Source organism: Calonectris borealis, chromosome Z (genome assembly GCF_964195595.1).
Source record: "Calonectris borealis chromosome Z, bCalBor7.hap1.2, whole genome shotgun sequence".
NCBI classification, from domain to species: Eukaryota; Metazoa; Chordata; class Aves; order Procellariiformes; family Procellariidae; genus Calonectris; species Calonectris borealis.
The window spans coordinates 24,721,233-24,734,437 of record NC_134352.1 but is presented as its reverse complement, the minus strand read 5'-3'; the positions used below and the strand labels follow the sequence as shown (position 1 = coordinate 24,734,437).

The window sequence follows — 13,205 nt, the reverse complement described above, 5'->3', positions numbered from 1 at the left end:
TAGAAGTCTGCAAATCATATTTTCTGTCTCTTCACTTGAATCAGTTTGGATTTCAGCTGTCTCTCCACTTCTTTCTGACACAGCTTCAGACCCATAAGTTCTAAGTTGTTTACTGATTTTGCAGTGGCAGTCTGACTTGGGGCTTGAAAGCATTTCTCGGTGTCTAATTCTGGCAACACTACAAATTGATCTTTGCACATACTGCACTTTTCATTAGGGCATGTACAAAAATGTATCTCCAGGCCTCTGATTTTGTATTCCTCCTCAGTATTTAGCTGTGTTGGTACTATTATGCTGGCATCAATATCCCTTTCCGTCTTCAAATAACGATATCGCCTGCAACACAGAGAGTGTTTTAATTATATTTCGTTTATATATGTGTATGTCAAGCATACCATCTGCCCTGCCGACACGATAGCGTGTTGAATATTTGATTTTTGATTCGGTTCACCTTTTTACCACTTCCCAACCTTTTGCCCTCTTCTGGTCTTGCAAGGATTCTTCACACAAGGTCTCACTCTGTGAGGTTGCTAGTAGCTCTTGCTAGCCACAGGGGCTGTAAAGTTTGCACTCATAGAATCATAGAATCATTAAGGTTGGAAAAGACCTCTAAGACCATCGAGTCCAACCATCAACTCAACACCACCATGCCCACTAAACCATGTCCCTAAGTGCCACATCTACACGTCTTTTAAATACTTCCAGGGATGCTGACTCAACCGCTTCCCTGGGCAACCTGTTCCAATGCTTGACCACTCTTACAGTAAAGAAATTTCCTAATGTCCAGTCTAAACCTCCCTTGGCGCAACTTGAGGCCATTTCATCTCGTCCTATCGCTAGTTACTTGGGAGAAGAGACCAGCACCCACCTCACTACAACCTCCTTTCAGGTAGTTGTAGAGCGCGGTAAGGTCTCCCCTCAGCCTCCTTTTCTCCAGGCTAAACAACCCCCAGTTCCCTCATAAGACTTGTTCTCCAGACCCTTCACCAGCTTCGTTGCCCTTCTCTGGAAACACTCTAGCATTTCAATGTCCTTCTTGTAGTGAGGGGCCCAAAACTGAACACAGGATTCGAGGTGCGGCCTCACCAGTGCCAAGTACAGGGGCACGATCACATCCCTATTCCTGCTGGCAAGCTATAGACAAATAATTTTATAGGTTCTAATTCCTCATGCATAGATGGAACGTGGAGCATTCTGTGTTGGATTTGGGTAAACCGATTAGACAGTAATCCATCTTGCCGCTTGTCATTCTAGCCAATGTGTATTCACCACAGCCCTGTTGATGGTGGAAGGCCATAATTTTCACAGGGTGGTCTCTTTTTTCTCTCATAATGAGGATCAGAGGAAAGAACATTATCTTGAGGATAATGCCAGGATAATTTTTCATTTCTTTGTGTTGTGCTCTTAATTTAGTGCAGTCTCATGCCAAATGTCAGTTTCAGGTCCTCTAATTGTGTCTTCATATGTCATATTTTTTTCATGTGAATGATCATTCTGCTTTTTGTAAGGCGTTCTGTTCTTTGTTGACTTAGTACAGTGCTCATCTATAGGGTTACGATTTTTATCTTTTCCTGCCAATGAGGATTTTATGGCAGATGGTTCCCTTATCACATTGAAACCTGTTTGAATAGTGTTTTGGCTCAGCATCAGTTTGTGAAGGAACAGTCTCAATATCGATGACTTTTAAGTTTCTTTTTTTCTCGAAAGGTAGGGCTTGCAGGAGTGTCTGTCTTCCAGCGATTCTCCTGAAGATACAGAGTGACAGAATACTGTGATTTTTCTTTACAGTGTCCTCATTCTTCATAGTTCTGGTCCCTCTACCTCCTTCATCTGTTCTTGAAGACTGAGAACTCTGCATCTCTTCATAGACCACATGTTGCTGGGCTCCAGATGAGTGCTTTTAAGGGTGTCTCTATTGTACTGTGGATGGTTCTGTCTGTTAGGCAGTTTCTGTCCTTCTTTGGTTTTGGCAGTTCTTGGGTATAATAGAGTCATCTAGGTACCTGTAGATGTTTAGCTTGTCCTTCAATAATGCTTGAATTATGTCTGCCTTGGAGTATTCAGGGGTATGAGGGGTATTCAGAGAACAGCCTTAAAAACATGCAGAAGACAAGAAAAAATTGCTTTTAGCTCCTCATAGAGTTCAATTTATTTAGCTTCATGAGAAGAATGTTAGACTGCAGTCCAGAAATACTTACGCTGTAGAGGACCTTTCAGTCCAGAAGAGACAACAGATATCTCTAACTTGACACCAGACGAATTTATACTGGATGTAAGGGGAGTTTAGTAGTGCAAATAATTATTACAACAACTATGTGGATTGCAGCAGATTTCTCATCACTGGAAATCATCACCTAAAAATGTATTTCTTCTCGAAAGGATGAGGAACCCTAGTGTTTATAAATTCAATCAAAAGTGGATGAAAATAGTAGTTTCATCTATATTTATTACATGAGTTTTGTGATAGATTGAGAAAAGAGAATGGCAAAGTAGGTGTTTGCTTGCATTGTCTTGTAACTTCGAAAATTTTCTAGAATTGCTTCATGTGTTTATGCCTTTGAACAAATAATTCTGTTGAGGAATTTTCATGCTCTTATAAAAGTTTAGGAAAATTTCCTTTGTTAAATTAATGGGTAAAGTGAAAAAAAAAAAGAAAAACAGGTTCCAGTATTGAAATTTTTTTTTTTTTTTTTTTTTAGCTTTTATGAAACAAAGTATGTATTTCACATCACGTATATTTTTAAATTGTGTGTTATTTTTCTCTGCAGTATTGTACTCTTGCTGAGCCAAAAGCAAGCACTGGAAGAACTTAAGCAAACAGTTCAGCAATTAAGATGCTCTGAGGCAAAATTTGCAGCCCAGAAAGAATTACTGGAACAAAAGGTTCAAGAGAATGATGGGAAAGAGCCACCACCTGTAGTGAATTATGAAGAAGATGCCAGATCAGTCACTTCTATGGTAAGTTTACATCTGTTTTACTGAATTGTGCAGCCTTGCTATTGTATTTTAGTCCTGGGATCAGAGTCTCAAGATATTCACAGGGATGACTGAAGTGAACAAACTTCACTTTGCATTTGTGGAGACTTGTTTAGAAAAACAGTTCAGTTGTGTGATTTTTTTAAAGTTGCAATAACTTGTAACACCCTCTGTGTGTCTGTGGACTTGGTTTGGTCTTCTGCACGCTTGATGCTTAGATTCTCATTAGATTGTTTTATAATCACAAGTGTAAATCCTGAAATAGATTTAGTAAACATGACTGAGTAGCTATTGGTAATTTAATTGGCTGTGTTGAAGAAATACATTCACAGTTGTAGATAGAAAACTGACAGTAAAAGCTGTTAGAGTTACTGCACACGTGTAATTGAGAAATGAATTTTATGTACTGTAATTACTCTTTTCTTTAAACAGAAACAAACACTGGTTTCTTTGCAACTTATTTTTCAATGTTTACATACTCTTAATAATCAAAAGGAACTTTTTGTGCTATTGATGAGACCCCGTGTAATTTAAATAAGTACTTTACTTTGCCAGTATTTTGTGTGACTTCCTTTTCTCAGTTGTATGCGGCTATGTGGTAGAGATAGTAGGCCACATAAAAAAGCAAACAAAGAGTACCTGTTTACTAAAGGGACGAGCAGTAGTGTTTGCTTTTATGGATTAGGTTTGACATATACAAGATGCTTGTGACTTGTTTTCTTTAGAGGTTTAGCCTGCCATTTCTTTTGCCCCACAGAGCAGTAGCTCAGTGAAATGATAATGAAATGGTTGTATCTGAGAGAAATGCTTTTGTTTTCTCTACTTGTGGAACGAAGTTTGTTTTTATTTCCATTCCTATTCTACAGTTGTACTTAATTTCAGTATTCTCGTGCTTCCACTACTACACTATAATATTTACAAGACACTAGCAGGTGGTTGCCATTTTCACTAGTACAAAACATTATTTTACAAAGCTTGTATGCTTGTCATGATCTAGGAGGAGTTGATAAAGCACCAAAAGATGGAGAAGGAGAAAGGAAGGATCAGGATAATGTTTGTGAAAAATTAGGAGGCTTGGAATCTTTTTAGGGTAGGCTATCTTGTTAGTTATTTCATGTAATATCCTGTAGTAGCGCTAGTGAATATTGTCTTTGAGGGTTAGTTGAGATGATGAGTCTAATCAAGAGAACGGTATTCTTCCCCCTCAGTTCAAGATTACTAAAGTCTGTCTTCTGGTGTCCAAATCTCTGTTTCAATGGGTGGGAGAAAATAATCCTTGCATATATGTACAATACACAGTGAAGAATTCTGACCTCATAATTTTTTTGGAATAAAAGTTATCTATGATAACTTATCTTTTTTTTCCTGGAGGAGGTACATACTGAGATTTCTAGAATGATGCAAGAAATATATTTTTGCGTATATTAAATGTACTGAAAGTAAGAAAAATGTTGCTATTTTGGCTTCAGAGTATTTAGTCTTATAATTTGTATGCACCATGAAAAATAATGGAATATGACTTAAGTGCTAGGTGATTCCCCTTGAGTAAGTTATTTAAGGCAGGCAGATACCACTTAAGTTTTGTTTAACTATTAAGTTGATATTCTGTGCTAGTAAAATTGACTAAAAAGTGGTAGATACAACTGCAGTCTGAATTAAACTTATTTCAAATTGCTAGTACCTTGAGAGGGCAGTCTTGACTCTATTTCAGGATGAAAAAATAATACACTGATGGGGTGTTTGGATAAATAAGCATCCAGGTGATTTTTATAATGGGATTTTTTTTAGTAAAACTCGTTAAAATTTATACAGGTGCTAAAGGATCAGAAATGAAAGGTTCTTGCTGCTGATGCTCATCCTGGTATCATTCAGGAGGATCGTTGTTTCTTCAGCTATAAATCCATTTAGGTTTATCCTCTTTATTTAAAAGCAGTTCACCTAAATGTTGTCTGATACTACATTTGAATGTGGTTATTTATTCCTCTTCAGAAATTAATCGTAAACGCTTGTTTTACAAATTCTTTTCTTAAGAATGACAAAATCATAATTGGCTTGTATTGTGAGCATGCATATGAAGTAGATTTTCATGTATTCAGTCGCAAGTGCATTTTTTTAGGTAATTGAAAATTAAAAATATGATGTACAAATCAACTTTGTAAAGTTTCATGTCTCTAAGTATTCATATGGTATCATAAAAATACAGCCAATTTGATAGTGGAATAGTGTGCAAATTGTTTTGTTCTCCATCTCTTACATTAGGTAACAATACAATAGAATACTAACAAGGAATTAATTTCTGAAAAGCTGTTTCATGTGTTTTTATAGACAGTGTTATGTTATGTCTGTGTTACAACTTCCTTTGTTTCCTTGTTCTTTTTTGCTTCTGTTAACTGTAGGAAGTTTCATATTTTGTTAGTGTCTTCAATATGGTTTGGTTTGGTCAATGTATTTTATTGTTTGTAGAACGTTAGCTGTGTATTGTGTTCATGTACACATTTTGAGAAAAAATGAAATTACTGGATGATTCTGTTTTGTTCAATCATAATAGCATAGGAAGGAGTTAAAACAACTCTATTTTTGGCCATTCCTGAACATCGCGTTTAACAATTTTGGCATCATATGTGGAAAAACAAACATATTATCTTGTTTCTAGCATTTATACCTTCCTACTGAGATAACCATGCAAGACAGAGATAATTTTAATGCTGAAGCTGCTACAAGTTTAAAATAGTGTCTTTGAGTACCTTAGCGTTACGAAGTTATGAAACTATGCACTATGTAATCGGGAGAATCATAGTTAACTTTTTCTTCTATACTTATGTTAAAGTAAGGAGATAGATACTGAGAAAAAGCTGGTTATTCCTTGTAAACAGCTGTGTTTTTTCCAAAATGTTGTAGTATCCAAATTATTATATATTATGTCAGTTTACAAAAATTAACCAGTAACTGGAAGCTTGAACTAACTTTTCAGTGTTTAGATGTTCAGTCAATGGGCCTGTCATTTGTCTTAAGATACATATGCTATTCTTGCTATAAATATGATCAACAGAGCATGGCTGTAGTCCACCGTAATTAAAACAAAGAAAACAGCAACAAGAAAACTTTTATATGTCTGATTAGAACTAAAAACATCAGGAATATTTGGAATATTGCAGTGCCAGCTAAACATTTACTCAGGTGATTAAGTACAGTGACGGTGGTTTGCATTTCATAGTAAGACTTTAAAATTACAGCATCAGTACTGACTTGGAAATTGTTACAGAATAGGAAATCTTCAGGGACTGCGTAAGCCTGGCAATAGATTTAGTTAATATAAAATAGTAATTCATTTTGTTCAGTAATTATACAGTGAAATCTGTATGCCACATTAACATGTCTCCTCCTTTTTCCTTACATGGTAAAACAAAATATTATAAAGTTGCAAACGCATTATTTTTAAGAATATGTGTTTAAAACTATATCGTTTTTTCACTATAGAGATGTTTCATATAGATTTATTTTGTGTACTGCAGCATTATATTGGAACCACTGATAAAACTGAGACTTGGTATGGAGGCTCTGCAATATTTGAAAGACTTGTCAGCAGGTGGAGCTCAGTGCCAGAAAACTAGTTATGACTGAATAATCAAAATTTTTCATCATTACATATGTTTAAAAAAGGCACATGAAACACAGAAATGTGGAGAAAAAATTTCAGTTCTCATCTGTCTAACATCTAAATAATCTGAAGTGGTGGTTTTGTTTTGTTTTGTTCTGATTTTTTGAGCTTTTTTACAAATAATAAAACACAACACGTACTAATGTAGAAAGACCCTAATGTATGGTCTTTAACAGCATGTAAGCCAACTAGAAGAGCGGTGCAGCTATACTGCCCTTGGAGCAGTACAAAGTCACTGTTAGGGCAGTACAAAGTCACTGTTCTTTCTCCATATACTCCTTAAAGGACTTCCAGTCCAGCTTGGTTCTCAGGATGGAAGGCTCTGGAGTACAGGTGAGAAAGGAAGGAGACAGTAATGTCTCTGGTAACATGCACTCATGAAAGGTACACAGGGCAAAAGGAAACTGAAGCATCATGATACCATGATACAGCCAGTGGGATGGATCTAGCTATTAATGCACCATTCCAGGAGAGTGCCATGCTTAAAACTGTACACAGTGAGGTAACAGAAAATGGGTATTAGTAAGAGATTTTACATTTCTGAATTCTGGTTTTATCTGTAGTAGCAGAATTATCCAAAAGGAAAAAAATGTAATTGGTCACTGCATATCTAATTGGTTTTACTATTTGTCATTCCTTTTTAAAAGGCTTCAGAGATCCTATTCTCAGTGATTGCTTTAAAAGTAATATATGCCAGCTTTTGGTGAAGATTTTGGTAAATAAAAAAAAAGTTCTCGTGGTTGTGGAAGAAAAAATATGAAATGCATGAAACAGTGCTAAAGTGCTAGTTTCATTGTTTGTAAATTATTCTAAAAGTACTTTTTTATTTTCCTAATGTGAATGCTTTATATTTCCATCCCTGCTTCCTAGTATCCATGACTCAGTGCTCCTTCTAATAGTGTGATCAACAAACCAATAGTCTTAGAGTCTTCCTCTGCAGGTTTGGGTTTGAGCAAACTGTTTTCAGGATTCTCACTAAAATCATAATTGACAAATCTAATAAACTTGTACGTTTTGCATTTTTTAAAGAAGGTTACATAGATATGAAAGATAATTTCCAGGAGTTGGTTATGTGATTATAGATGCTTCATTAAATACATTTTAGATGGTGTATCATAAGGCCCTGAAAGATAACCCACTGAGAGATGTACCCATACTCTATGGGGTCTCCTTTTCTTACACTGTCTCAGGCTATATATGATTTTTATTTTCAAACAGATGCAGGGAAACAGTTAACTTCTGTGACAGCCCATTGTAGCAGTAGCAGAAAGCTTGATGGTAGAGATAAAATTTTTATTTTTTTTTCTTAGTGACTCAGATTAATTGAGGCATTCCTATGCTTTGCAATGCATTGCCAAACAGCTCCCTTGTTTATCTGTTCATGTAAGTAATTCTCTACTAATTTGTTGCTCATGACATTTATATAAAACTAAGATTATATGAGGGCATGTATTAGGAAGTGGAAGGGGAACCCTTCACAATTATTTGATTTATATATTTATAAACCTTGTAGACTTCCACTGTGCTATTCCAAGATTTTAAGTTTCTTGTCAATAGAAACAGGGCCAAAGTAAGTCTGTGCAGCATTGGTATCCTTATCCTTTCTCTTATTTTGTCTCAGCAGAGGAAACACTGCCAGTGCAGTCATGTTGTAGAAATTGTGCCTATTAATTTATAAAAGACTTGGAAGTAAACAGTTGTATTTGTTGGATGCCTGGACAGCTGAAGTTCAACTAAGTGATCTTTGCTTTGGGCCACTTTCCAAGCTTGCTGGCTCGGACCTGTGTTTCTGGCTTACAGCCAGAGTTTAACACGCAGCAAAAATGCTCCAAATGTCAGATGCTTCTAGGAAGTGTGGAAGATGAACTCTGTTCCTCTTGCTCTCAGAATGAGTATGTTCTAGCTTGTTTCTTCTCTTCCTAAATCCTACTTGCCTGACAGACATACATCAGAGGAAGAAATATCCAAAAGGGGATACTGAGGTAACAGACAGCTAAACTCAGTCATACTTTGTCCCACATAGGTATTACTGACTGGTCCAGAATTTACAAGATGGGAGGTCAAGCCTCTTTCCAGTGAACATGTCTGGAAACTTCTGAAATGAAAGATTAATCTGACAGTAATCTTTTCATAGACTAAGGTTTGGAAATTATATATTTTTTAAGGTTAGCATATTATCTAACAAAAAGTGTGGAACAATAACCTATTATTGGGGAAAGGCAAAATCAGAAGTGTGAGTGAACTTTGGGACGAGTTGAGGGAGGTGGCTCGTTCAGAGTAAACAAAACTCTCAGAATATTTTAAGTGCAGAATTAGTTCACCCTCTCTGTATGAAGGAGGGTATATGTACTTGAGATAAGTACATATACTTGTCTTGAAATGCCAAAAATATTTCAAGAGCTTTCAATTTTCCTTGAGGAAGAAATCTTCATCATAACAGTGGTGCAGCATTGCATACCCACTGGGGATTTGTTATTTTAGTCAAAATCTTGTCTATGCAATCTTCACTCAGAAGTTTCCCTTAGAACAAAAATCACATACTGGTATCCAGCGTATTTTTCAGTATATGTTGGAATGTTTCTCTGTGTGCTGGGAGGAAATTCTCTGCCAGAATTATCACTTGCATCTTTTTCGTAGCGATGGGATGGAATTAGTGTGATTATTCACTTCTCATAGTCTCTAAGCAACACACAGGAAATAATGTGATAGAATTTGACTGCTTTAAATCATCTCTCTCTTCTTTTCTTCTTTTTAAGAAATGCTGGTTAAAAAGCTGGTTAAAAGCTGGTTAAAACCAAGGCTGATTAAAAATAGCCTTGTTCTTAAAGGCAATTATTATGCTTCTAAAAGTCTTTAAATCTACTATAAAATATTTCTTGGAATTAGAATTTATGGTTTTAATCCAGTGCCACTAGTAGTTTATTGCCAGATTTGAAATGTATGATTTTATCGTTTGCTTTGTGGCTTCTCTTTTCTGTCATATGGGGAAGCTCTTACCTGCTACGGATGGAGAAACCAGAATGGCAATCTAATCTATTTTTCAGAGCACTACCCTTAAGATACATACCAGATCATTTTTTGTTCTCCTTTCTATTTTTTACTTTTAGTCATCTTTAACAGTGGGGTAAATGAAATAGCATGTTTCAGATATTACAGCCTTTCAGTACTTAAAGGGGGCTTATAAGAAAGATGGGGACAAACTTTTTATCAGGGCCTGTTGCGACAGAACAGGGGGTAATGGTTTTAAACTAAAAGAGGGTACATTTAGACTAGATATAAGGAAGAAATTTTTTACAATGAGGTTGGTGAAACACTGGCACAGGTTGCCCGGAGAGATGGTAGATGCCCCATCCCTGGAAACATTCAAGGTCAGGTTAGATGGGGCTCTGAGCAACCTGATCTAGTTGAAGATGTCCCTGCTCCTTGCAGAAGGGTTGGACTAGATGACCTTTAAAGGTCCCTTCCGATCCAAACCATTCTGTGATTCTATGATCTCACTGATTTTTTTTTTTTTTTCTTTGGGTCATCCTGCAGTAAGATAGATGCAAAACCTTTCTGGCCAACTTGGGATCCAGATGCCTGAACATCAACATTAATGCCATTTTTAGATTGCTTAAGGTATCCTGCTTGCCATCAAACTGTGACTCATGTCTGCCAGTCCCACGTGGATGTCTTGGATAACCTAAGCCATAAAGAATACTAGATACTAATATCCAAACCAGGTGAAACCCTTTTTCCAACAGACACTTTGAAGTTCTTGGTTCAAAAAAGTCTTTAATGGTAGGGAAACCAAAAGTCCCATGTGAGATGTGATAGTCACTGAAACCCAGTCAAAAAATTCCAGGATTACTTATCTCAGCTTCTTTTTAGGGAGGTACGGAAACAGGCCACAAGAAATTTATCTTTATTTGACTGTTGTGTTAGGATAATGTGAGAAAAGCAATGACATTTGCATGAAGATAATAGCAGATATCCAGGAGTTTCTGAAACTAATGTCCTCATCCTAAGAAGAAAGAAGAGTATTACAGCCAAGATGCATGGAAATGTGTCATTCTTGAAAAATGATTGAAGGCCTTTACTTTTGGGGCACTATTGGAACTCTGATGAATTACTTCAATTTTTAATCAAATAAGATTCCTGATCTGTAAGATTGTGTGGGTCAAAAGCTGGTTTGTTTTCTGGAATTTACTGCGGAATTTTTCTGCAAGCAAAGTAATTTTTTTAATCTTATTTTTTTTCCAAGCTTCTTAATTGCAGAAAGCAAGAGTTCGTTGTCTGGAAACTAGGTTATAGATCTGTACAACTCAAAAAAAAAAAACCCAAGCAAAAAAAACCAAATTAAAAATAGAGTAGCTAAGAATGACCTGCCTGCCTGAAAGTTTTCCTTAGTCTCACTCAGTGCCTTTAATAAAAGACATTTGCGAAAAGAAAAAAAGAGAACAGATATGTCCTCTTCTAGAATGTATTATGATTCTCTCAACGGGAGAGAAAGCAGAGGAGGTTGTGCTGGAGAAAAAAGTTCAAATCTAACATCCGTGAGATGCTGAATCTAGATCATCTCTTTACCAGGTGCTCCTAACTGGTCCTTTGGTTCCTAATCAGCATTTACTTGAGCAAGTAAAGTTCTTAGTCAAATAATTTATTTTCTATTAACCCTTTTAGGGCGTTATTAAAACCAGTTGGAACAGGTATTTCATTTGACTTCTTATTAACCTTTGGCAGCTTGATTAAGTTTCATAAACATGACATTTTGAGAGAAATGAGATTATAGATATTTCTTGTCTCAGTGTGTATGACAGGAACTTGTGATGTAAGTGTGTGGTGGATTGACCCTGGCTGGATGCCAGGTGCCCACCAAAGCCGCTATATCACTCCCCTTCTCAGCTGGATGGGGGAGAGAAAATATAAAAGGGTCGAGATAAGGGCAGGAAGAGATCAGTCAGCAATTACTGTCACTCAGCAAACAAGACTCGACTTGGGAAAATTAGTTTAATTTATTACGAATCAAAATCAGAGTAGGGTAATGAGAAAATGGGAATTGTGATGCTTTCCTACCTAATAGGATCTTGTTAGGGTGTAATGGTGCTTGTTTAGCGATTGTTGATGCAAGTTCCAGGCTACAGTAATATGTGACAACTACGTAAGTACCATTAATAGAGGGATGATTTGTCTTCAGGTAATTTTTGTATGGGGCAGTGGAGTAGCTTTTTGAAAAATATGACTGTTTTCTTCTAAGGCTGTTCTTGTTGAGGAAACATCCTCTTTAAGGTCACTAATGTGTTGTTAGGAAAGTTCTACTGAGAGCCAGTGTGGTAGTATCCAAAGCTGTGGCTGTGTATTAGAGAGTTTTGGTCCACTTCAGGTGCTTGCTGCTTTTGTGTGGTTGATCTGGGTTCAGTCTGTGAGATATATATATATCATTTGTAAATTAACACTGTTTATATGGATCATTGTATCTACAATTTGATCTTGGCGTGGAAGTGTCTCAGGAACAGTGTGATAATGAAATGTAGCTTTATAATATGTGATGAAAATTAGTGAGGAAATAAGGATTTTCAACCAAGATGACTGAAGTATCATCTCAGTTATTTTCTTCAATATACTTATTCAGAAGTTGACGCATTGAGTCATATATAATATACCTATAACCTGTAGAAATTATTGATTCTTTTTTGGGGGGGAGCGAAAGAAGTTCTGTAACAGAGAAGACTGGTCTTTGATTTGACAAGCAGCTTGAGGATGCTTAATAGGTACTACTGATGAACTTTGAGGAGAGACCCCCGGGTTGGACAGTCCCCTTTTAATGAGTAATGACTGAAACATGTGAAAGACTCCTTCTGTTGATCACTGAGCATAACAACTCGCAGTCGTTTTGTAATTTTGCAGGAGAAATGCAGAATTGTGCTCATTGTGATGATACAATTTATGAACTTCACCTTGGATAGGATTGAAATCTGTTACTCTCTGGTACCGTTACTGAGACTTGCACACTAAGTCTTCACTCCTTGATGTCTATATTTTCAGAATAGTCTTGTTTGTGTTTATGATTTATACAGCTGTGATCTGAGGTACAACGTGAGTTCAGTAGACCATAGCTTTACTTAGAGTAGGATTTGAACACTGTCTATTTATTGGGTTTGCATTTTTCTTCTGTTGTTTAAATTGGCAGATATTTGTGGTGGTGTTTACTTAATGAGTAAAAACATCTACACTATGTTTGTTTGCTGTTTCCCTTATTTGAAAAAGTAGTGGGCATTTGTGTATTATGCTTGTCTGTTCTGAAAAAAATACTAGTGTATTTCCAGTAATTATGCTAGTATATATTATTTATAGAAATAGAAGCTTAATTTTAAATTGGCACCTTACAAAGATTATTTCTTAAGCCTACCTCAGATACTCTGCTGAAATTGTGTGTTGCAGCTGTCACAAAGTTGCTCTATCATTTTATCTATTAATATGTAAGCTGATTTTGTTAATAAACTGATGCAGGGGTCTGTGAAAACCAAAACATCACATTCCGACTGTGCTAGCTATCAAACAGAAATACCAATCAAATTTGAATCTAATCGTA

General features: G+C 36.3%; 1 protein-coding gene across 5 annotated transcripts in view; it reads left to right on the top strand.

Annotated features, from left to right (window-relative positions):
* Nucleotides 1-13,205, top strand: part of FER (FER tyrosine kinase) — a 181,684-nt gene that overhangs the window by 51,770 nt on the left and 116,709 nt on the right. For all 5 annotated transcript variants that reach the window (XR_012670947.1, XM_075137198.1, XM_075137197.1 and 2 more), the window contains one exon: nucleotides 2,769-2,958. Coding sequence is in view for 4 of the 5 variants with exons in the window: in XM_075137198.1 (XP_074993299.1) it covers nucleotides 2,769-2,958 (190 nt within the window). In the remaining variant the exon portion in view is untranslated. The remainder of the gene's footprint in view (nucleotides 1-2,768; nucleotides 2,959-13,205) is intronic.